Genomic DNA, 26,035 nt, shown 5'->3' with positions numbered 1-26,035 from the left:
CATTCTTCAGGGATCTTCTCTCCCGCTAATATTCTATTGAATACGTTGGTCAAAAACTCCACAGCCAACTCACCAAATTGCTTCCATACCTCCACTGGTATGTCATGGGGACCAACTGTCTTTCCATTTTTCAATCTGTTGAGTGGTTTTCTAACTTCTCCCTTACTAATCAATGCCACTTCGCAATTATTCATGCTCGCCTCTTCTACTCTCCCATTTTCTTCATTCCTTAACTTCTCAAAGTACTCTTTCCATCTACTTAGCACACTACTGGCACCAGTCAACATATTTCCATCACTATCCTTAATCAACTTTACTTGCTGCACATCCTTTCTATCTCTATCCCTCTGTCTGGCCAACCTGTAGATCTCTTTATCTCCTTCTTTCGTATCCAACCTGGAGTACATGTCGTCACATGCCTCCTGTTTAGCCTTCGCCACCTCTACCTTTTGCCCTACGACACATCTCAATGTATTCCTTACGCTTGTCCTCAGTCCTCCCCGTGTCCCACTTCTTCTTCGCTAATCTCTTACCTTGGATGACTTCTTGTATTTAGGGGTTGCACCACCAAGTCTCCTTCTCCCCTTTGCTACCAGAAGGCACCCTAGGTACTCTCCTGCCTGCCTCTCTAAGTACCTTGACAGTAGTATTCCAGTCTTCCGGGAGCTCCTCCTGTCCATCGAGAGCCTGTCTCACCTCTTTCCGGAAGGCCACACAACATTCTTCCTTTTCCAACTTCCACCACCTGATTCTCTGCTCTGCCTTTGTCTTCTTAGTCTTCCTACCCACTACCAGAGACATCCTACACACCACCATCCTATGCTGTCGAGCTACACTCTCCCCCACCACAACCTTACAGTTGGAAACCTCCTTCAGATTACACAGTCTGCAAAAAAATATAATCCACCTGCATGCTTCTACCTCCCTTCTGATGGTGACTATTGTGAGTGGTAATGCTTAAATTAGGGCATTCTTCTTGAATGCTGATACTTTATTTTTCATTCTGTTGATATTATTTATTAGATATATTGCACAATGAGAACTTCAGATAAAAAAAATTAAAAACATGATCAAAAATCAAGCCAAGCCAAGATAGACTAATAAATTATTTGTGATCATAATGAACCTTTTCTCTTCAAAAGTTAGCACCCAAAGAGTAAGAATGTCAAACGTGCAATCCAGAGCAGGCACATGAGAAGAAGACATTGCAGGTGCATACCAGGTGGGCAAAAAGTGGGTCCAGATGTTGAGGGTCTCATTCGTCAGCTGAAAGAGGCTCAAGATGCAGTCCATGGCTGAGCTGCAGGGGGAACGGTAGCCAGAGATGATGCCATCCTCATGGAAAACCTCGACAGGGTAACACGTAACAAAGGAGGTCTTAATAAAGCACTGCTCCAGCAAAGCATGTGATGAAAAAAAATGTTTTGGGGCAATTAAAAGCATAATTTTCAAGTCACATGTAGCTCTTACGAAAACTGCTACACCAGGGTTGCCATCCTGAAACGTTGAAAGTTAAGCCATCTCCCACAGAAAAAAAAAAAAAAAAACCAAACACACCAGGAGCTCCAAAACTATTTTGACATCAAAAGTGAGGAAAAAAACTGCACACAGAATATTTTCTTTTTTTTAAATGTATAAAAATATATTAATGAAATTAATGAACTGCTACAGAGAAAATAAAGTTTTATTACGTGTGAGAAAATTTTCTGAATTCTTGAAAAAAAAAGACAACTGGTTGAAGCATTCAAAAAATACTTTATTTGCATCCTACTCATAGTTTAATTCAAACCAAATTTAGTTAAATTATCCATGTCAAGCAAATCAAAAATGCAAACCAGACATGTCATCTGCTTTAGTGTTCTGTCAGCATTTTACTACATGTGTCGCATGCAGATAGCGGCCGACTTCAATTAAAAAGGATCATTTTATTTATTGTTGTAAAATATATATCTGTGAAGTAATAGCCAATTTAAGTATTTATTTTACCTGGTTTATATAATTTTTGTCGGTACGTCAGGGCTTAGATGTCACTTTCATTTTCACACATGATTGTAAACGTCATTTGTGAGACAGGAGTGATTGAAAAAAAAGTTAACTCATGCACATAGCGAACCGTGTTTAGTTCAGAAACTCTATTGGCAGTCAAATAGCTGAACATATCTTGAGGCCAAGTGTCACACATTGACACTTGTGATGCAAATTATGAGCTCATTACAAGATTACCACAATCATCACAGCTAGAATTGCATCTGAAAAATGAACAATGTCGAATACAAAAGGACTTAATAATCAATTTTTAAAACATTTATTTTGCAAAGTCACAGAGAGCCATAGCAGATGGATAACAGACAGAAAGAGTACTGCACTCTACCCCGATCAAGGCAGTCACGGCCCCCTCTCAAAATTGCCCCAACTTGCCAAAAATCACATCTAATCATTTACAAAACAATATTTTGGACTGTTTTCTGTCAAAGCTTTGAGTTATTGATTTGCAGTTTTATTATCATCAACATTTGTTTTAAAGAAATGTTTATTTTATTTTTCAAACGCTATTTCGGGACATGCAGCATTCAAGAGACCCTAGTCTATGATTCATGCATTAATCCAGGCCCCAATGTCAACTAATAATAATAGCCATCCATTTTCCAAAGCAGTCTGTCCTTAAGATGGTTGCAGTACATACCACCCCTCCCCACACATAAAGTATTATAAATAGAAACTGTACATATGTTCATACATAATGTTTATGCTACCATGCATTACAATGTCTGCAAATCAACATTTGCTTTAGACGTGACTCCTTCTTTGCACAATATTGCATTGCACTGTTATATCATGTTTGCTTCAAAATAATTAAAAAACTAGGTGCTTAACACGTGGAACTATTTTGTACGTCAATACCTGCTCCAGAAAATTTGCAAATGATTGTACATCAGTTAAAATTCATCAGCTTCATCTCTTCACTATCAGAGGTTCCAGTTTGCACTAAGCCTTATCATATGTTACAGTGCAATATTTATTTTTAAGGGTAAAAATGTCCCTAAAAGGAAAACACTTGATTTTTAAATTAGTTTGAAGTGATTACAGCCCAGTGTAGATTACCTTTGCGACCCATCGAAGTGACCCCGTGTTCCATTAAAGAGAGCTCAAACTTACTTCGGGCACTTGATTGATGGTGACGACTCTTGGTAATTTCATGAGGCTCAGCATGTTTGCAGCAAAGAACTGCAACTACCTGCTGTCTGCGAGTGAGCAGACTTGAGGCTGGTGGCGGGGTGTGCCTCGTGTCTTTATAAGCGTTTTGTGTTGCCATGCCACCCCATTGCATTCCACCCTTCACCTCCCCCTCTTCAGACCCAACGAGAATATCCAGTGTACCTGTTCCACTCCCTCCTTTCATACCACAAACAGACAGACAAAGAGAGGATCAAACACATCACAACATTGTGGCACACAAAGCACAAGTCTCAAGTCTTTGCCCTCAAGTCCCAAAGCAAGTCATGAGTCTTAGACTTCGAGTTTTGAGTCCTTTCCGAGTCATTTTACCATGAAATTAAACGTTTATGTATAATTTAATTAATGTATGTTATGCAAATATTTCTATCGAGGTAATTGCCAAAACAAATATAAATAGGTTACAGTTTAAACTTGCCATTTCTTATTTCGAAAACGTGGGAGATTAATTTAAAATAAAAGAGGAACAACGTTTGTCACTTGGAAGTTTGTTTTTGGGTTATGACCAAAAGACAAGATCCTGGATAGGAGCCAAAATGTGTTTGGTCTGCAGGTAGTCTGGGCTCTCCCTTAGAAATAGGGTGAGAAGCTCGGTCATCCTTAACGGGCTCGGAGTTGAGCCGCTGCCCCTCCGCTTTGGGAGGAGCCAGAAGAGGCGGCTCGGGCATCTGATTAGGATGCCTCCCTGGTGACGTGTTCCGGGCATGTCCCACCGTGAGGAGACCCCGGGGATGACCCAGGACACGCTGAAGAGGCTAGGTCTCTCGGCTTGCCAGGGAATGCCTCAGGATTGGAGCTGGGGCCGGGGAGAGGGAAGTCTGGGCATCCCTGGTAAAGCTACTGCCCCTGCGACCCGAGCTCAGATAAGCAGAAGAAAATGGCTGTCACATTTATTATTGATTTTTTTTTTTTAGTGATACCAATACTTTAGGTAGTGTGTGAAAGAATTACCTCTTGATCAATTCATCTCCCAGAGCGTGTCTAACATGGTTTTAACTTTAAAAGAGTTATATAAATAATTCCACATTAGCAATAATGGCGTGGGTCATTTGTACCTAATAAATAAACAATATCCTCAGCATTGTCACCACTTACTATATTTTCCTACAGTAAAGCAGTATTACATGTAGTATAGCTATAGAGAGAGAATGCTAATCTTTTGGTTAAAGTACCAATTCTGTTCAAGTCCAAAAGTGAAGTGACCGGTAATTACTGTCCAAGTTCAAGTGGTGTGTCAAGTCATTAAACATAATGTCAACTTGAGTCTAAATTCATCAAATTGATGACTCGAGTCCATACCTCTGACAACTAAACGTTTGAATGAGGTTGTGGATGCTACAACAAGACTTACATCATCTTAAAATAAAAAGTGAATGAGTGAATAGTGAATGAAATGTGTTTGAGAGACCACAAGGAAGGCCAGCCAAAGAGAAATAGAGCATACCAACCACAGTCCCCAGGCCCATTAGCAGTGAAAGCAATGCTCACGGTTGAAGCAAGCTTCTTGTTTTGGCTGTCTTTGAATCAAGATATGACATTAAATTTGAATTCTGTGTGCGTGATGCATTTCTGTTCCGGTATTTTCCATTTCTTATGAGATCTGATGTGCTGAAGTCAGTTGCCCATATTGAGAAATATAAGGTCACGTATGCTTGGTTCAAACTCAACAGCTAAGTTAATGTTTCATTCCAAAAGTTGATGGAAAACTTATTAATACCCAGCTGCTTTAGTGTTTAGATAATGCCACATGACGACTGTAGTAACATAATATTGGCGCATGATACATTGTGCGCCAGGTACAGTATGATCAAATGTATCGTGCTGCTATTGTTTTTCTTTGACAATACTACCAAATACAACAATGACAAAATAAAGAACTAGTTTGAACACTATTGCTGAGCACCATGGGATTTTTTTTCTGCTCTCGCAGTCCCTCTCAGGGGGAACAGCACCAGAGCAACAAGGCAGCTTTCAGGGGGGAGAATATAAGAACTACCAAGAGATGTGTTGCCTGTACTACTGGAAGAGACCATCTCATTAAGGCGTTAAGAAAAAGGCTAAAGAAAGTCAATGATGGACCAAAAAAGCAAAAACGTTGGGGTCCGTAGGTTAAAGCTACTCTACATAGTATGGGCATGTGTATCACTAATTTATACTGGAGATCTTACCACCACCATGAAACTGTTTTTTTGTGATCATCAAGTTTCTGGTGTTTTGTCTGGCAGAATTGTTCTAGTTTTTCTGGCACAGAAAATCACAAACGTTGTCCACAAGTGTTCAGCAAGGTTGAGGTTGGGGCTTTGAGAAACCCATTCCGGAAGTTTAAGTGTAGAAGCCTTCTTACTCAGTCAGCTGGGATACACTCATCTCACCTGTGACCCTTGTGAGGATAAATGGCAAAAAAAAAAAAAAAAAAAAAAAAGAAAATAGATAGGTGGATGGACTGATGGGAAAAGTGGGTGATCTGGGGTCACCATGGCAACACACTACATCATGGGTAAACCCTTCCCTGTGCCTCCTTTTTAGTGTCTGTGCGTGTCAAATGAATTAAGCCGAGACGAGACATAAATTCATCATTGTGGTGGGTGATACTGCAAACTGCACATGAAGAAAAAAAACTCATGAGTACCTCAAATGACCACGAGATGTCAGTATTTTCAAGAGAATCGCTTAAGGCGTTGTTAGCGTGTTCATGACATCACTGGTGCTCTTTTGCCTTCTAAAGGTCTTGCCTCAAATGTCTTAACATTTCCCAGAGGAAGATTTTTTTCTTCATGATAATTTCATTAAAAGAGGATCATAAGTGTGGAATAAAGCTCGTTTGGTAACGGAATATTGACTTTTAAGCGGTGGTGAGCATGTCTGTCTCGATCTTCTGTGGTTCATCATTCAAATCTTGGGTTGGGCCTTCCTATGTGCAGCTTCCATGATGCCCCTGTGCTTGTTTAAGTTTTGTCGGGCTTCCTCCAACATTTTTTAAAAGTAGATTCCTTGAAGACTGTGCAGTTAATGAGACTGTGAATGGGACTTTGTCTGGTCGGGCTACATGTGCTCTGGCGGCCTGCGATTATCTAGGACCGACCCATGGTGTAAACCGCCTTTTTCCAGAAGTCAGCTTGATAGGCTCCAGCTCACCCATGACCCAAATATTCCCTCCAACAAATACTAGAAAAGGGAGGTATGGATCTTATGAAGAAAAACTAAAATAGTTTCAGGCTTCATCTCTTGACAATTTGCCAAAAAGAGGCTCTTGTGGCAAGTCTGAAACATCTGTGATACAAGTACATCTGCAAAATCACTCTCTCACTCAACAACAACAATTATTTTCATAGAAACAGAACATTACATGCAAAAATTTACTTCCAGGTACGTAGGTTCTTGTATAAAATTAAATTGGATCATTTTCAATTAGGTACAATAAACGGAACAGCACTCTCCTGTAAATGAGGACCACACACACCAAGTCCTGGTTATGTAGGAGAAAGTCATTCTTACCAGCAAAGTCAATATCAAGGTGTAATGTAAGTAAGTAAAGTCAGTTCATATGAATGCAAATGTTTAGGCTGAATTACAATACATGGATTACATCTCAGGCAACAGTTAAATAGTTGTTAACAAAGGTGTGGACCTGATTTGGGCTGAAGTCATGATTTAAATGACTCCAGATTTCACATAAATCAACAATAAATGTGTAACAGAAACTGACATTTAACGTAACAAGTGCGTGTCATGATTGGGTATAAAAGGAGCTTCTCTGAATTGCTCAACATTCACAAGGAAACATGGGGTGAGGTTCACCTCTTTGTGAACAAGTCCGTGACAAAATAGTTGAACCTTTTAAGGACAATGTTTATCAATGTATAATTTCAAGGAATTTAGGGATTTCAACATCTACGGGCCATAATATCATCTAAAGTTTCAGAGAATCTCAAGAAATCACTGCACGTAAGCGGTAAGACCAAAAATCAACATTGAATGCCTGTGACCTTCCAACCCCGAGGCAGCACTGCATCAAAAATCGACAATGTGTATAGGATATCACTACATGGGCTCAAGAACACTTCAGAAAACAAATGTAAGTAAATACAGTTTGGTGCTACCTATGTAAGTGCAACTTAAAACTCTACAATGCAAAGCAAAAGCCACTTATTAACACAACCCAAAAACGCCGCCAGCTTCTCTGGGCTGAAGGTCATCTAAGATGGAAAGAGGAAAAGTGTTCTGTGGTCCGAGAAGTCCACAGTTAAATTATTTTGTCATCTTCTCCAGGCCAAAGACGAAAAGAACCATTCGGATTGTTAAGGACACAAAGTTCGAAAGCCACACAAAGTTCAAAAGCCAGCATCCGTGATGGTATGGGGCTGTGTTTGTGCCATTGGCATGGGTAACTTACACATCTGTGAAGGCCCCATTAATCCTGAAAGGTACGTAAAGGTTTTGGAGAAGTATATGCTGCCATCCAAGTAACATCTTTCTCATGGACGCACGCCCCTGCTTATTTCAGCAAGACAATGCCAAACCACATTTTGCACAGCATGGCTTCATAACACAAGCAGTACGGTACTAGACTGGCCTGCCTGCAGTCCCGATCTGTCTCTCATTGAAAATGCGTGGCTTATTATGAAGCTTAAAATACGACAACGGAGACCCCGGACTGTTGAAGAGCTGAAGCTGTACATCAAGCAAGAATGGGGAAGAATTCTACCATAGCGTCAACAATTGGTGTCCTCAGTTCCCAAATGTTTATTAAATGTTCTAAAAAGAAAAGGTGATGTTATAGTGGTAAGCATGACTCTTGTCATAGCTTTTTTAGAACGTTGATCAGTTTGAACATTAAATATCTTGTCTTTTGTATTGTATTAAATTAAACAGGTTGAACATGATTTTCAAATCATTGTATTATGTTTTTATGTATTTAACGAATTGATTATATCTATATGTGCACGGGCAGGGGGTGGAATGACCTGAAAGGACTCGAAACTAGGACTTATGGCTTGACTCAGGACTTGCATGTATCGACTTGAGACTTGACTGGGGGCTTGGGACCAAAGACTTGAGTCTTAAAGTGCTTGTAACTTGCCAAGCGATGACTTGGTCCTACCTATGGTCATTAGCGTGTCTCTCACAGTTCCAAGGTCCTTGGCTTGAATCTTGGCTCAGACCCATCTGTGTGGAATTTGCAAGTTCTGCTTATGCTTGGGTGGGCTTTCTGTAGGTGCACAGACTCTCCATCTTATAAAAACATGCATGTTTAGTCAGACAGATGATTAGATATTTTGCATGAATAGTACTGATTACTCAAGTGCTTATGCACTACTTAGTAATTTACATGATTGCATTCAAATATCGTAGATAAAATTTCCATACACTTTCTTCTCTTTGAATTACTTTGACGGTCTAGGTATGTATTTTCCATTTGGAATGATGGAATATATGTGTCAAAAAGAAACAGTTGTCTATTTGAATGCTGCTCAGTCTGACATATTGTGCATATGTGGATCCAAATGACTGGTGTGCACAGCAGGCATTCTTCTGATGCATTATTCATAGCAGCTCACTCTAGGCACGTCTTTCTCTTTTGAATTTCGACTGTCTTTGACTCTTGTTGGTGCACATATTTTGTCATCATATTTTAATATGATTATTATCCACTAATGGAAAATGGGCAGCAAGGTGACCAACTGTTTAGTACATCTACCTCACAGCTCTTAGGACCTGGGTTCAACCAATGTGGAGTTAGCATGTTCTCCCCGTGCCTGCATGGGTTTTGTCCAGGTGCTCCGGTTTCCTCCCAGATCCCCAAAAACATGCATGTCAGGTTAATTGAAAACTCAAAATTGCCCGTGGGTATGAATGTGAGTGAATGGCTAGCAACTAGTTCAAGCTGTACCTCTCCTCAAGCCCAGAATCAGCTGGGATAGCCTCAAGGACACCCGCGACCCTTGTAGGGTATAGCTGTATGGAAAAATGAATGAAGTGATTAAAAATACTAATAAAGAAACTTTTGTTTTTATCTATATGGCAAACTTAGAAAAGGCTTTACTGTAATTAATGACAAATGAAAGTGGAAAAAAAAATGAAAAAACTACATTGTACTTCAACATCCCCTCAGTAGTTATGTATGAAATTAATCATTACCAAACATACCTCATCATTTTCCACTAAAACCTGGGGTGGGATGAAACAAAAATGGGAAAATTTAAAACAACCATAAAATATGATTTATTGCAATATACTGTACAGTAGTATATGTGCTGGAAAATCTTTTGCATTCTGTATTTCAAGAAAAAAAGTGGCTCAATCAGATTGTGACCGAATGGATCTTTTTTTTTTTTCTTTTTACTACCTAGCGTTTGGCTTGAGGCTTAAAAAAATGCTAGTGTGAACAAAAGAGTCCGCCATGAATCTCTTATTAAAGAAAAAGAACACATTGTCCCAGACAAGTGTGATCCAAACCTTAGTTGTAGGAATCAAGCATAGTTCACAATGCCCCTCACACCTCACTAATAGCTTGGATTTCAAATTATAAACCATCATTCAAAGGACCAAAGGAGGGTATTTATAGGGTCTGTTGCTCACTTAGGCTCAAGATTATGTCAGACTGACATGTCGGGTCAAAAGAGTATAAAGTAAAAAAAGAATTCATAATGGTTGAAAAAATTATACCTCTCGAAAATACCTAATTTTTACAAAAACAATAGCTTCTGTACATACTGTATGTAATTTACCACTTTCCAAATCAAAGCACTACATACTGTACATTTTGCCAAATGTTGCATGAATTCATTGAACATATAAATGTATGTAGAATGTTTCAAAATGTTGTTTTCAACATCATTTGGAAACAGACGACGGACAGACACTGACAGAATGTATCCTGTTCACTTGAAGTCTGTCACTCGAAGCTGCCAACGTAGTGCTTCTTTAAGACTCCCTAAAGCAGGTACTGAAAGGCCAAAGTGTAGGGTTCACCATAATGCTAATTTCATCAAGTGGTTGAATTTATGAAGACCATAAAGGCAGAGGCAGTCTCAAAGGTCCTCTTAAGCTGAGGCGACAGGAAGGCCCACACACGAGCCGTGAAGAGACTGAACTTATCGGCTTTATGATAGGCTAACTACAGCACTGGGAGAACACACTCAACAGTCAGCAGGGATGGTCATATAGAGCTTTAGAGCTGAAGAAATCATGAGGATAGATGAACGTGTTGCTGTGCTACACAAATTACGGGTAGGAGGAAAAGATGCCAGAAGTGAATGAAAACTCCAAGCACAGGCATTCACTCTGTTGTGTCAGTATTTCTCAATGCATGAGAATAGCATAATTAGGATAAAATATTCATCTCAGTTGTCGGCCTTCATAGAGGTTTACCTTTGTTTATTGCACTTAATTGGGGTATGCAATTTTTCTGCTTTTAAGTCAAATCAGTTAATACAATCTGATTAAGTTATTAAATGACAAGTAATGCAAAATGGTTTGACCCTAATAAGGGTGAAAACAAAAATGAAATTGCAAATGATCACTCAACCCTGAAGACCAAATGGCTTCCAAATACTTTTAATGAGGTCCAATTAAGACAAATGAACCATGTTGACAGGTTGCCATGCTTGGTTGCAGGGGAAATTAAGCCTAATTAGAAGCAATGTTATGTCAGTGATGGAGCAGTGGGGCAGGCAAGGCCCACTTTCCTGGCCTACCTCTAATATTTGTTGTATGAAATTCTATTCATTTATTCCCAAAAGTGGATTCTCTGTTTCAGAGCACTACTTTTGGCAGCACTGCTTCTAGTACTGTGGTTTGAATTTTAGGCCTCCATTTTTATCCAACAAGATTTGGACCATTATATACAGTACAGCCATATCAATCTAATCTGAATAGTGGTTACTAAAGTTACTTAAAATATAATATCAATGAGGCATCGTCTTTTACTTATCTGGTTTAAAATTTACCCTCACGAGGCCCGCTCTCAATATCAACATTTTTCCATCCTCTGAATGTCAGTCAGAGGATGACTTGTTGCGGTTGCAAAACACATCTGTAGTTATCTATAAACAATACAATAATTCTGATCTATGGTGAGCATCCTGTGTTTGATCAAACTACTTTGGCTTTTTGTCTTTGTCTGTTGATTCTATACTTCTCCAGATGTTGTAGTCCAGTTGCATTGTGTTATATTGTGTTATTGTAAAAATATTGTTTCAATAATTGCAAAATGAAAATGGAGAAAAAACAGAGGTGTACGTTGCTAAAAAAAAAGTCCCCATAACATCTCACACAAACACATTTGAAAGATAAGGAGACGGTTTCCTTCACAATTTAGCAGAACTGATTTCAATCCAGCCAGATACCCAATCCATACATTGATGTTTGTTCTGAACATTTCAACCAAGTCACACTTTAACGGTTAGCAACATTTGAAAACCCGTGACATACTGTACATACAGGGCATTTCTATATTCAATGTTTATATTTTGATTCAGTGCTGTTAGGTAATAAATACATCCATCCATTTGCTACCGCTTAGCCGAAGTCGAGTCACAGAGGGAGTAGCTTTAGCAGGGAAGCCCAGCCATCCCTCTGCCCAACCACTTCATCCATCTCTTCTGGGGGCATCCGAAGGTTTTCGCAGGCCAAGAGATGTAATCCCTCCAGCGTGTCCTGCGTCGTCCCCGGGTTTCCTCTTGGTGGGACGTGCTAGGAACATCTCACCAGGGAGACGTCCGAATCAGATGCCCCACCTCGTAACCATAAGCGAGGTGAGAAAAATATATCAACTGGGGAATTGAGAACTTTGCCTTTCGACTTAGCTCTTTCCTTACCACCACAAATTCTACATCACTGCACTGATCTAGCGGTCTAACCTTTTGTTCCATTCTTCCCTCACTTTTGCACAAGACTCCTAGGACTCCCTCTTCAGTTTGATGGCATCCCTCACCGTTGGTGTCCACCAGGGGGTTCGGGGATTACTGTCATAACAGACACTGATCATCTCACCGACACAGTCGGCTGCCTCAGCAATGAAGGTGCAGAACATGGTCCACTCGGCCTCGATGTCTCCTGCCTCCCCGGAATGTGAGTAAAGTTCTGTCGGAGGTGGGAGTTGAAACTCAGTCTGACAGGATTCTGTCAGACGTTCCCAGCAGACACCAATGTTTGGCCTGTCATGTCGGACAGGTATATTCGTCAACCATCGGAGCCAACTCACCACAAGGTGATGATCAGTTGACAGCTTCGCCCCTCTTGTCACCTCAGTCAATTACCTCCTTTTACACAGGAAAAATTAAGTGACCACAGAACACTGAAGGTCTTATAAAGACTATTGTAGTGGACATCCTCTTCACAACCTGAGAAGTCATAGTGACTTCCCCAAAGCTTGATAAACTACATTCTTCCTTGTGGTGCTCCTGTTCCTGCAACTAAAAGACACCCACTGGACCATAAATTAATTAGCAGTACACTTTGAAATCTTAGTTTACAATCATCAAAGAGTATTTTTCTCCGTTTGAACTGAGCGCAAATGTGCATGTAAGGCACCACTCACTAGCGTTTGACAGTATGGAAGCTTCCATTCATTTGTTAACCAAAGATAAATGTCTGTTTTTATATTTCATGAACTCTGGAGAAATATTCCAAATGTATGCCTTGATGTCCATGTCAGTGTATCAACTTTACCAAGACTGAGAAATGTTTGTCCTGATTTGATTCTATATTATTGACCAATTAGTCAAGTGTACAATGTTGTGAGTATCCATCCATACATAGATCTACCGCTATTTTGCGTCGGGTTGCAGGGGCTGTAGCTTTACCAGGGATGCCCAGACTTCCCTTTCCACAGCCACTTCATTCAGCTCATCCGGGAGGATCCCGAGGATTTCCGAGGCCCGGTGGGAGACGTAGTCTCTCCAACGTCTCCTGGGTCATCCCCAGGGTTTCCTTCCGGAGGGACGTGCCTGGAACACACCACCAAGGAAGCATCCGGGAGGAATCAGGATCAGATGTCCCAGCCGGCTCATCTAGCTCCTCTCAATGTTATATTACGTAATATATTATTTTAAACCCATTTGATGGGTAAAAAGCTTAGACTAGATTCATGGTGACGGGTGTGGTCTTGTCTGGGCCACATTCTACTTTTAACATAGCCCGTGGGTATTTAACCCATGTTTCCCGCCGGCTAAAACCTCTCTATTGGTTCTTCCTTCTCTCTGGTCCATTACCAGCTCCCCAACTACGGCGCAGGCATTGTCTGAGGGAGCAAATCATCAGTAGGGTTCCTCGGTTTCTCACTGGAGTTATGTTTCTACGGCAGTACTGTAACCTAAATATATATGCAGTCATCCACTATCACAAATTCAGTTCAGAAAATTGTATGATTTTTTTTCTCCCTCACCTCATCAGAAACAAATTAATCCAATTATTGTCAATTTCAGCATAGTTTACGAGAGAAATCTAGAAATGCCCATTCCTTGTCTTAAAAATACAAAGTTATTTCAGCCGCCATAAAAGGTGATTAAGAAAAAGCTTTTATTTCATTTTACATTTTTTGAAAAAGCTACCACAAAGTTTGACTTTGTATATAAACAGCTCTATTTATCGGACTAAAAAATGGTAGCATCTGCACATTGTGCATTGATTGGAAAGTCTGTACAACCACTCTGGGTCTTCTGCGGTGACACAACCAAAGTAAACATTTAATTGCATGAATGAGCAAATTGGGGGGTTGGGGGAGAACCACTGAAATGGGGGAAAATAATGTATAGTTGTTACACATTGAACAGTAATAGCAGCTTCCTTAAAAAAGATGTAGCAAATGGGAGCGAAAAAGTGAAGCTTTTATATATATATATATATATATATATATATATATATAAATAGAAATTGTGCTTTTGTGTTAATAGCAAAACATTGAACACTTCTGCAAATTACTCTAAACAGAGAAAAACAACCAACTCACACCGACCTTTAAATGGAAATGAAAAATGAAAACGGGTGTACTGGTATCTATTTCTGTTACAACAAACAACCTTGACTAGAATCTGCTCAACCATTTGAAGTTCAAAGGCACAGTCACATAGACTTATCTTCCAATATGACTGAAGTTCATGAAATGCTTAGCTTTGTACCAAAATATACATACTCAAGTATGCTTTACTATGCTACTTTGGTATAAACAAAATAAATTTTCAGCTACTGTCGTAGTAATGAAAGAAGTGAGTTCATGGGGAGGAAAAAAAAATACTAGTAGCTGTTGGAGAATAAAACATGGCATTTAACCTATTCAAATTGTAAACTATGTAACGAGAAAAAAATATAGAATAGTGTAGTGCACCAATATGAGAGGAAACTTGCAGGACTTAACCTCCTGTACAGACAGTTGTGTATATGGACCACATTCTCTATCAAAGATGTTGAATTTTTGAAGAAAGTCATACACATTTTCTTATCAAATACTGAGGACAAAACATCAATAAGAAAACAAATCATATTACAGCTTTCACACATATGGAGTTGCAAACTCATGAAGAATACCATCTCCTTTTACGTTTAGCAATTTTATAGCCAACCAAAAAAGTCATTTATTTATTTATTTTTTCTTTCTTTTTTTACTTTTTGGCTCCACTACAAGTCACCACCTTGTTAATTTTATGCAAACAAATCCCATTGTTAAGAACAGAGCCAGTCATCCTTACTTCTATTCAATAAACCATAAATTGACATCCTTTGATCAAGTTGAAATAATGACAGTGGGTTGATTGATTTGATTCAGTAGATGCTTCATCTGCAACTCACTGTTTCTACAAGTTTTTACATCTTGAGTTAGATGGCTATCGTAATAGTCCACCCCATTAATGGATGATTCCATTGCCACTGTTTTGGGATTATTATCAATGGCAAAATGCCGCAGTAATATTTTATCACGTTACTATGGATCTGTAAATTATGAATCCTTCAAACGTTTTCAAGCATAGAATTTTAGATCACTGATCATAGTCATAACGGTATTAATTATTTCTTTTCCCATTGAGGGAATGCATGGGCCACAACTGGTTAGCACATCTACCTCACAGTTCTGAGGACCTGGGTTCAAACCCAGCCTCGCTTTTGTAGAGTTTCTATGTTCTTCCTGTCCCTGCCTGGGTGTCCTCTGCGTACTGCGGTTATTCTTCTCTCATTCCAAAAAACGTGCAGAGTAGAAGGATTAACGGCTCTATATTGCCCGAAGGTGTAATTGTGAGTGTGAATTGTTTGTTGAAATGTGCCCTGTAAATGGCTGGCCACCAGTTCAGGGTGTACCCCGCCTCTCACCAAAAGATTGTTTTCTTGGCAAGACTCCGTCTGTAGAGTACGCTCAACTTGGCTATGATTTAAAAAGACTGCAGTGTTTGATGCAGGATGTATTGAGGAAAAATAAAAATCCAGTCTCCTCACGGTCAAGCCTTTTTAAGAACTGCTTGATTAAATAAAAATAAAAAAATAAAAAAATAAAAAAATATATATATATATATATATATATATATATATATATATATATATTATATATATATATATATATAGCCCCTTCCAAAAGTATTGAAATGGCAAGGTAAATTCCTTTTTTTGTTGTATACTGAAGACATCTGGGGTTTCATATCAAAAGACGCAGAGACAAAAGTTTAGAATTTCATCTTTTTTCCCCACAGCATTTATATTTAGATGTGTTAACTCGGGACAGACCTCCTTTTGTTTGAAGCCGGCGACTTTTTAAATGAGCAAAAGCATTGGAAAAGATGAGCTCTTCAAAGCCTCGCGACGAGGAGGGATGTGAGCCGGTATACAAGTCCGCCTGCAAAAGAGGGGATATCACCTAACGCAGCCGACGATTCATCTTTCGAACGTACGCTCCCGAGCCAACAAAATGGATGAACTTCAGCTTCTGATTAAGACCAGAAAAGACTTTGGACATTCTGCAGCTCTGTGCTTCACGGAGACTTAGGTTTGTGGATGAGCGCCCAATGCCACCATCACGCTCCCTGGCTTCCACCTCTATCGTGCGGACTGTGTCGCTGAGCTAACACGGAAATTGAAAGGGAGTGGAATATGCTTTTATATCAACGAGAAATGGTGCACGGACGTTACACAGCTCAGCACACACTGCAGTCGGCTTTTAGAGTCGCTGCTTTTGAACTGTAAGCCATTTTATTCACATCTTTCATCCTAGTTGGTGTTTAAATTCCACCTCAAGTTAGCATGAACGCAACACTGCTAACGGCTGCTGAGCAGATAAATGAGATTGAGAAAAAACACCCAGATTCACCGCTCATTTTCCTAGGAGATTTTAACACAGCTAAACTTAACCACGAACTCCGTAAATATAAGCAGCACGTAAAATGTCCGACAAGGGCAAATAACACTCTAAACCACTGTTACACTTCCACTAAAAACGCATATCGTGCAATTCCCCGTGCACCCATTGGCTCCTCTGATCACTCCTTGCTCTACTTAATACCTACATACAAGCAAGCACTTAAGTGTGCAAAGCATTTGGTAAAATCAGAAAGTGGACCAACGAGGCAAAACTAGAATTTCAAAGCTGCTTTGACGGCACAGACTGGAGTGTCTTTGAAAAGTCAGCACGCAGCCTTGATGAATTCATGGATTTTGTTACTGCGTATGTCAGTTTCTGTGAGAAGGTGTGTGTGTACAAACAAAAACATTTCACACGTTTAATAACAACAAGTGGTGGTTTACAGCCAGGCTGAAGGGAATGTATATTGTAGTAGGAAAATGGCCCTCTACAATTGCACTAGAAACCAGCTGACTAAAGAAATTAACATTGCAAAGAGACTATGCAGTTAAACTGGAAAAAAATCTTGCCGCTACTGACACCAAATCAGGTTGGCAAGGATTAAAAATGCTGACTAATTACAAGCGGTGTTCCTCCCAGTAGAAAACAAAAGCGGGTTAGCAGACAACCTAAATAGCTTTTACTGCAGATTTGAAATAGACACTTCCACACCACGCCGCACCACCTTCTACTCCACCAGTTAATGTCGCTGAAAGGGATGTTAAAAAAAGCAGCAGTCTCAGGTCTTAATGACTACAGCCCTGTTTTTACTTGACATCTGTGGTCATGTAGTCCTTTGAACGCCTTGTGCTGGACCACCCCAAGAGCATCACAGGTCCCCAGCTGGACCCACTGCAGTTTGCCTATAGAGCTAACAGGTCTGTGGATGATGCCGTCAACATGGTTCTGCACTTCAACCTTGAACATCTTAACAGCGCGGGTACCTAAGCGAGGATTCTGTTTGTGGACTTCAGCTCTGCATTTAACACCATCATTCCTGAACTCCTCTCCTCCAAAATTATCCAGCTCAGCGTCTCGCCTGTCATCTCCTGGTGGATCTACAACTTCCTGACAGCCAGCACACAGCAGGTGAGGCTGGGGAACACCACCTCATCGACGTGCACTATCAACACCGGGGCACCCCAAGGTTGTGTCCTCTCCCCTCTGCTCTTCTCACTCGACACAAATGACTGCACTTCGACGCATCCGACTGTCAAACTCGTGAAGTTTGCAGATAACACCATGGTCATCGGCCTCATCAAAGACGGCGACGAGTCTGCGTATCGACAGGAAGTGGTGAGACTGGAGCTTTCGTGTGGTCAACACAACCTGGCGTTGAACACTAAAGACTGTAGAGATTATTGTGGACTTCAGGAGGTACCCTTCACCACAGGTGCCCTTGACGCTGTCCAACTATCTTGTGTCAACCGTCGAGACCTTCAAGTTCTTGGAAATTACGGTCTCACAGAACCTGAAGTGGGAGATGAACATCAAATCCATCCTCAAAAAAGCCCAGCAAAGGATGTACTTCTTGCGGCTTCTGAGGAAGCATAGGCTGTCACAAGAGCTACTGAGACAGTTCTACACATCGGAGATCCAATCAGTACTGCGTACTTCCATCACAATCTTGTTTGGAGCTGCCACAAAAAAGAACAAACTCTGACTGCAACGGACAATCAATCTGCTGAACGGATTGTCGGTCCCACTCTACCCACTATTGAAGACCTGCACGCAACTCGAACTAGGTCCAGAGCGGGCAGGATCCTTTCGAACCCTCCACATCCTGGCCACCAGCTCTTCCAGCTCCTTCCATCGGGAAAGTGCTCCCAATCAATGCAAGTCAAAACTAGCAGGCATTTGAACAACTAACCCTAACCCTTTTTTCCCCTCTGGGAATAAAATGATTAAATTCTTGATACTATTTTCTGGCTTGTGCCATTGTTGGGACACACTCTCACATCCTGCTGGTCCAATGAGTATTAGCATTAGTAATATATTTTGTAGACTATCGCACGATTCGTCACTTTAAACTGCTCCCTTTGTACAATTGTCATTGCACTGGTCTATAACGGGAACTGTGAACGGGTAAAGGCACACTGTACAAGCTTAACACAATATAGGTCGTTGACACACTCTTATCTCTTACCTGTTCTAAAAGAAAAAGACTTTACATATTGCACATCTGTGACTCCATTATCTAATAATTTTGCTCACTTGAAAAGTGGGTGGGTTCAAACAAAGCGTACGGTGTCCTGGGGTGGGTTCAAGCAAAAGGTGCTCCATCCTGAGTTGTTTAACACATCGAGATGTAAATTCAATTAAATAAAAGGTGGACTTTTGTCTCATATTCATCGTTTGATCTAAAATCGAAATGTCTTCATTATACAAAAAAACAGAGGGATGCACTGTGCCATTCTAATACATTTGGAGCCGACTATATATATATAACATAATTAAAAACTGTTTGCCCCAACTACACTTGTCTGGTTAATTCACAAATTTGAATGATGAGTTGCAATGACATAAGAACCGTAGCATCCACATGTAAATTGGAATGACACTAAAACCCTTTCATAGAAAAAGCTGTGCAAAGTTGTAGTCTAATTACCACGTAATTTACAGTGCCCTCCATGATTATTGGCACCCCTGGTTAAGATGTGTTTTTTAGGTTCTAATGGGTTTTTTTCTAAATAATATGGGACCTTAATGGAAAAAAACTGAAAAATGCAACCTTCAATACAAGTGCATTTATTCAGTGGGGAAAAAAATCCCACATAAAGAAATAATTATTTGACATCAAATAATGTGTGTCACACCCCTGGTGTTAATACTTTGTACAACCCCCTTTTGCCAACAAAACAGCACCTAATCTTCTCCTATAATGTTTCACAAGATGGGAAAAGACAGAAAGAGGGATCTTCAGCCATTCCTCTTTGCAGAATCTCTCTAAATCATCCAGAGACCTTGGTCCTCTCCTCTGCACTCTCCTCTTCAGCTCACCCCAGAGGTTTTCAATGGGGTTGAGGTCTGGGGACTGAGATGGCCATGGGAGGAACTTGATTTTGTGTCTGGTGAACCATTTCTGTGGAGATTTGGACATATGTTAAGGGTCCTTGTCTTGCTGAAAGACCCAGTGACGACCCATCTTCAGCTTTCGGGCAGAGGGCAACATATTTAGATTTAAAATGTCCTGGTATTTCAAAGCATTCATGATGCCATGCACCCTAACATGGTTCCCAGGGCCTTTGGAAGCGAAACAGCCCCACACCATCACTGACCCACCCCCATACTTCACAGTGGGTATGAGGTGCTTTTCAGCATGCGCATCTTTTGTGGCACGCCAGACCCACTTAGTGTTTGTTGCCAAAAAGCTCAATCTTGGTCTCATCTGACCAAAGCACACAGTCCCAGTTGAACCCCCAATACCCCTTGTCGAACTCCAGATGTTTGCGTTTATGATTTGAGAGACAAAAGGTTTTCTCCGTGCATGCCTCCCAAAAAGCTTGTTGGCGTGTAGACAGCACCTGATGGTTGATTTGGAGCCTTTGTGACCCCAGGATGCTATCATTTGTTGTAATTCTGTAACAGTGAGCTTTGGAGATCTTTTGATTTCTCTTGCCATCCTCCTCACTGTGCGTGGTGGCAAAATAAATTTGGGTCCTCGTCCAGGCTTGTTTACCACTGTTCCAGTTGTTTTGAATTTCTTAATTATGCCTCACACATTGGATATGGGCAGCTGCAGTTGAGTGGCAATCTTCTTGTAGCCTCTGCCTGACCTGTGAAGGTCGACGCACATCTGCCTCACTTGTATGCAGTGTTCCTTTGTCTTTCCCATATTTAAGAGTGGATAAGAGAAATGGGCTCTGTGTCACATCATATTTATACCCCAGGGAAACAGGAAGTGATGAATTACTAATTAAATGTTCCTACATACGCTGGTAAACTTTGTAAACTCCTGTAAAAATGACAGAAATGCTTCAATTACATTTATTTCCTGGGAATTGTTAAGGGTGCCTATAATTGTGGAACAGGTGATTTAATTAAAAATAATTATTTTTTAGTCAGGGATTTTTTAATTTTCTTACAATTCATTTGAGTTGAAGGTAACATTTTCCTAAAATTTTCAATGTGACAGTATTCTTCTGCAATAAACACTGAATTTATTTTAAGGCTTTTAACACATCTTAACCAGGGGTGGCAATAATTATGCAGGGCACTGTATCTTGACAGCGACTTCAATCAGAATTCTTTTTAACGCTGCTTTTCATCAACTTAAGTGTAAGTTCTAAGAGAAAAACAGACTGAAATCTACCCATAAATTAGTAGACTGACTCAAAATCATACTAAATGGGCTTAACTGAGGATTAGCAGTTGAGAAAATGGCTGAATGGATGACATCTTGACAAGTATATAAGTGTTTGCATCCATTTAGCCAAGAGGGCAAATGCTACAGTGTTTATATTAATGTTACCTCCCATCTACAGCTCATTCACAAGATGGCATAATATAAAAAGAAAAAAAAAATTCTGTGAGCTTTAATGAAAGGGCTATAAAAGCATCTATACTGAGAAGATACCCACTCTAAAACAGATAACCTTGTTTACAGATGCTTCTTATCACAGTATGTTGACTCCAGTAATAATTCAGACTTAAAATTTACATTGAGGTTGCATTTTCATGATAAAGTCTCATCTTTGTTTCTGTTGGAGCACTTTGATAACTGAGGTCCCTCCATAATCACTGAAAAACAGTGGGGATTAAAAGCATCTTAATTGTAGTTGAGAAATTAATCTGCATACTATGTGATAAGATTACTTATTGAAAATTAATCTTCCAAACAATTATTTTCTAAATTTAGGGTTCCTTTCACTAATATGTAGGGTGAAATGTAGAAAAATGCATGAGTAGAATTGTGAATGATTGTTGAAATCACCTCACCATATTAAATTTACTAAAATTTGTTCCTGAAGATGAAAAAAAAAAGTCTGCATGATTGCAAACACTTAGCTCCCAAAAAAAGGCATGCTACAACTGGTGCTGCAGAGAATACAACAACTGTAACACAGCACACCTGTTCTTATAATGAAAGCTGTGACTACTTAAACATCATTGGGATTTAAAAAAAAAAAAAAAAAAGAATATTTTCAGTCAAACCTAAATTCACACACTGCATCTTGAAGAGTGACTAGTTGTGCTTAGCACGATTCCCTTTTAAGTAGCTTTTCCAGCGCTTCAGAACATCCTTGAAGATGGGAGAGTTATCGATTGATGCCAGCAGCTGAAGCTGGTTAATGTGTGTGGTGTGATAGTCCCAGCGAGCTAAGTTTGGCGCGGTGCCCAACATGAAATGCCGCAGGTCATAGATGCTTCCTGACCCGGTGTCAAACAGCGGCAGCATGGCCTTCAGCGACTCCATACCACTGCTGAACAGCTGTCCGGCCTCCTTGCCAAGCTTCTCCCCAGCCGTCTCGCTCAAATCATAGAGTCCCAGCAGGGAATAGATAAAGCCGTTGAGGACAAAGGAACTAGGTGAGGTGGGATACTCCTCATACCAGTCATATTTGTTCATAAATACAGCCTTGACCCCGTGTTGTGCTGATGGAACCTTATAGGGTCCAACTCCCTTCAACGCAGCATTGAGGTAAGTCTGGTCCTTAGTGAGAAGGTAGGCTCTCACAAGGGTGGACATGGCTTGGCCCTGGGCCATTGCCGAGTACCACCCAGGGTCCAGTGGCCGGAAGCCCTCTCCCAACTTACGTGTGACCATGATGGGCCAGCCGCCATGTTCGTCCTGGTTGCGCTTGAGCCAGTCGCTGGCAGCAAAGAATGCAGCCATGTGGGCAGTAGTGGAGACAGTGATGTTGTCAACAAAACCCCGTCCTTGCAAGAGTAATCGTATGACTCTCTTGGGCATGATCTAGGGGAGAAATAAGTTAAAATTCCCTTTAGAACACATTTAAAAAAAAAATATTATTCCAAACTTTGTATTACGGCTGACATATGTTCAGGTGCCAATAGACAACGATAAACAAGCATGTGGAAGAGTAGCTGAAGCAGATTTACAGTGGAACCACATGGTCAGTAAATTCAGAATTTTATTCAGGGAAAATACACATTGTAATACAAGATGGTGTCATATATGGTCTATCCCGTGAGATTCCAAGAGATTTCACATTTGCCTGAATGATTAACTGCCCAGTGGAATATAAATATCGATAGTCTTATTTCTCCTGTAAATCATTATATAAATGAACCAACCCATAAAAATCAACCCTTGTATTTGGAAAAACCCAACCCTATTATCACCTCACAAAAATTCTGGATCTTATGTGAAGAATGTTTTGATTCCGTTTGGAAAATTTGCATCTCAGCAAAAAAAAAAAACAAGGAGGACCAAAAAAAACCTCAAAAACATTTTTTTGAATATGATTGTATGTCCCTTTAAAAAAATATGTATAATAAGAATGTAATTTTGAGACCATTTACTGTGCAGATCTCAAAAGTAAAATTCAAAAGTCAGCTCTCACAGTGTATAAGCAATAAAATATGTATCCATGTACATGGTGGTTGTAATTACGTGGGTTTTAGGTGTGTTTGTATATTTCTAGCCATGTACTGTATATTTTTAAATATACAATGCCTTATGAAAGTATTTGACCCCCTTGACCTTTTCAACCTTTTGCCACATTTCAGGCTTCAAAAAAAAGATATATATATATATATTTTTTTTTGTCAAGGATCAACAACAAGTGGGACACAATCTTGAAGGGTAATGACATTTATTGGATATTATATATTTTTTTCACAAATAAAAACCTGAAAAGTGGGTCGTGCAATATTATTCAGCCCCCTTGCATTAATACTTTGTAGTGCCACCTTTTGCTGCAATTACAGCTGCAAGTCGCTTGGGGTATGTCTCTCTCAGTTTTGCACATCGAGAGACTGAAATGCTTGCCCATTCTTCCTTGTCTTTGATTAAACAAAGGTGGATTCTATTTATCAGTCAACATTGGATCATTCGGAGATCATCACTGAACTTCTGAAGAGAGTTTCCTGCACTGAAAGTAAGGGGCGGAATAATATTGCACGCCCCACTTTTCAGATTTTTATTTGTTAAAAAAGTATAAAATATGTAATAAATTTCGGTCTACTTCACGATTGTGTCCCACTTGTTGATTCTTGACAAAAAACGTTAACTTTATATCTTTATGTTTGAAGCTTGAAATGTGCCGAAAGGTTGAAAAGTTCATAGGGGGCGAATCCTTTCACAAGGCACTGTATATGTACAGTGCCGTGAAAATGTATTGGTTCGTTTTTCATGTTATTTTTATTTATATTTTTGTAGTGTTTCCCCACTTGAAAAAATGTAAATAATGGACAAATATAACCTAAGCAAACTTAAATTGCTGTTGTTAAATGGTGATTTTGTTTAAAAGGGAAATCCAGTGGTTTGCATTCACATTGTATCCAACAGGTCATGTAATATGTACTCTATCTTGACAATGAAATGTTAAATCCTCTCTCATTTAATAGTGTTTTGAAAAGATTTTTTTTAATCAACAATTGCGAATTTTCAGGGGCGCTGCCGTTTTCCCGAGTCACATGACCTACGTGGGCGTATTTGACATGTTACGTGTCGTTCCAACGCACGATTACATGGGACACCATTATGCCCAGCGCTGATTTCTCGGGTTTATCCTCATCTGATGAAGAAATAGCAGAATCGGTTGATCGGGAAGACAGAGGAATTCATCCATACAGATTTGAACCTGTGGTTGTAAATTATACCGCCGAGCGGCAGAGCTGTGAGCTCGCTTCCCGCCTGACCGAGCGCATATATATATATATATATATATATATATATATATATATATATATATATATATATGAACCTAAACCGTATGCAAAAATATCAGCATTTGAAAGGGGCGCAAATACCTTTGCACATCTATAGCCAGGGCACATATTTTACAATTGAAAAATCTCATGGCACACCAACAAACAAAAAAATGCTACAAAAAGTGGATGCATTAATTACTGTGTGTACTTCCTGCCTTCTAATGGAAATTTTAACCCGCTGATCAGTGATCAGGCTCCCAAATCCTGATTGTGAAAAGCCTTGTGAAAGCGTTCAATTGTTCTAATATTTTATTTCAAGGGGCAGTCAAGTTGTTTTAGAATGTTAAGTCAAAACATTGGGTGTAGACGCAAAGATTTTATAACCATAGTAACTTGCCTCTATAATGGATAAGATCCTTTCCCCATAATTTATCATGGGATAATATTATTCCAAATAAAAAATAAACAAGAAAGACGTATTGGTTACATTGTATTTTGTGTGGCTTAACTTCACAAAAATGCAAATGTATTTGTTCGTAAGCACAACTGGTTTGGTTCCTGTCGTTAGAATAGAAGTGTGACAGCGTCAGAACAAAAATTTGTAGCGTCAACACCACACCAACCTTAGTGGCTTTCACAGCCTTGGTATTAGATAAACCAACACCTTTCCTTAGGTCTGTGAGGAGGTCACGTGTCAGAGTGCTCCAAGTGGTGCGTGGTCCTATTCCATAGGTGATTTCATGATCTTTGAAGGCTATGAGTTGTGTGTTGGTAACATAGTGGATGGTGAAGGGTGAGCCTTTCTCTGTAGTTTCGAGGATGACAGACAAGCTGCCATTGGAGGTGAACTTGATGTCCAAGCTGAGGATGAAGTCTTTGGTGTTATCTAGAGGAAGAGATAGTGCCTCTGAAGAATCTGTGTGGAGAGAATAACCACCAGTGGGTTAAAATGCAGGGTAAGAACCAGGTTCATAAAAACACAGACCTCTACACCACCCCACTCCAAAAATGCAGGGGCATTAGAACTGGAAATATATAAATACATTTGAAGAATTTCTGAGTGATTCAGGAAGAATTCTTCCGAAGATAAAAAAGTCACATTACAATGCCATTGTAAATTTATAGACTATATTTTTTTTAACAGGGACACAGAAGACGTGTGTCAAATGGAGGCTGAACTTCATTAAGAGAAAGGAAGGGAGACAGAAAAGAGAAACACCAAGTGCCAATGCAGTAACTTTTTTTTTATCTGAATTTGCAGCTTAATGTTAGTCTGCCACCTCCCCTTTCTCTGAATGACATCTGTTCAACCTTACAAATATTTCAGTGGGTTTTGTGTCAAATGTTCAGAAAAATCTCCTCTTCGGCCAAGTTACTTCTTACTCTATACAGCAAAAAAGAACAAAGTATTTCACAAATCGGGACCTCTTAGAATTTGGTAAGAGGCAAAAGAAAATAGGAGGAAAAAGTTATTGTATGACTGATTATTTCAGACATTGAAGCCAGTCGGACAGCAAAAGGAGTGAAAATGAGCCAACAGAGAGAAGACAATTGACAACCAGAGACATTCGTTCATGAGACGTTCTCAGAAAACATTCACCAAGATAGTAGACCGAAGCGAGGGTCAGAGACAAAGGCAGG

The 26,035-nt window shown here is 39.8% G+C and overlaps 1 protein-coding gene across 10 annotated transcripts in view; it reads right to left on the bottom strand.

The window, feature by feature from the left end:
- LOC133498478 (D-glucuronyl C5-epimerase B-like) overlaps positions 1 to 26,035 on the bottom strand; it is a 74,532-nt gene that overhangs the window by 13,569 nt on the left and 34,928 nt on the right. Inside the window, exons 1-5 of one of the 10 annotated variants that reach the window (XM_061815363.1) lie at positions 9,125 to 9,165; positions 8,933 to 9,022; positions 8,336 to 8,466; positions 3,157 to 3,393; positions 1,220 to 1,347 (exon numbers count right to left, since the gene is read on the bottom strand). In XM_061815363.1, coding sequence (XP_061671347.1) covers positions 1,220 to 1,347; positions 3,157 to 3,210 — 182 coding nt within the window. In that variant the 5' untranslated portion in view covers positions 3,211 to 3,393; positions 8,336 to 8,466; positions 8,933 to 9,022; positions 9,125 to 9,165. The other 9 variants (XR_009794322.1, XR_009794323.1, XM_061815362.1 and 6 more) reach the window with 9 other exon arrangements.

The sequence above is a fragment of the Syngnathoides biaculeatus genome, chromosome 3, assembly GCF_019802595.1.
Source record: "Syngnathoides biaculeatus isolate LvHL_M chromosome 3, ASM1980259v1, whole genome shotgun sequence".
Classification (NCBI taxonomy): Eukaryota; Metazoa; Chordata; class Actinopteri; order Syngnathiformes; family Syngnathidae; genus Syngnathoides; species Syngnathoides biaculeatus.
The sequence above is the reverse complement of the archived record's forward strand: the minus strand, read 5'-3'. Positions and strand labels throughout refer to the sequence as shown.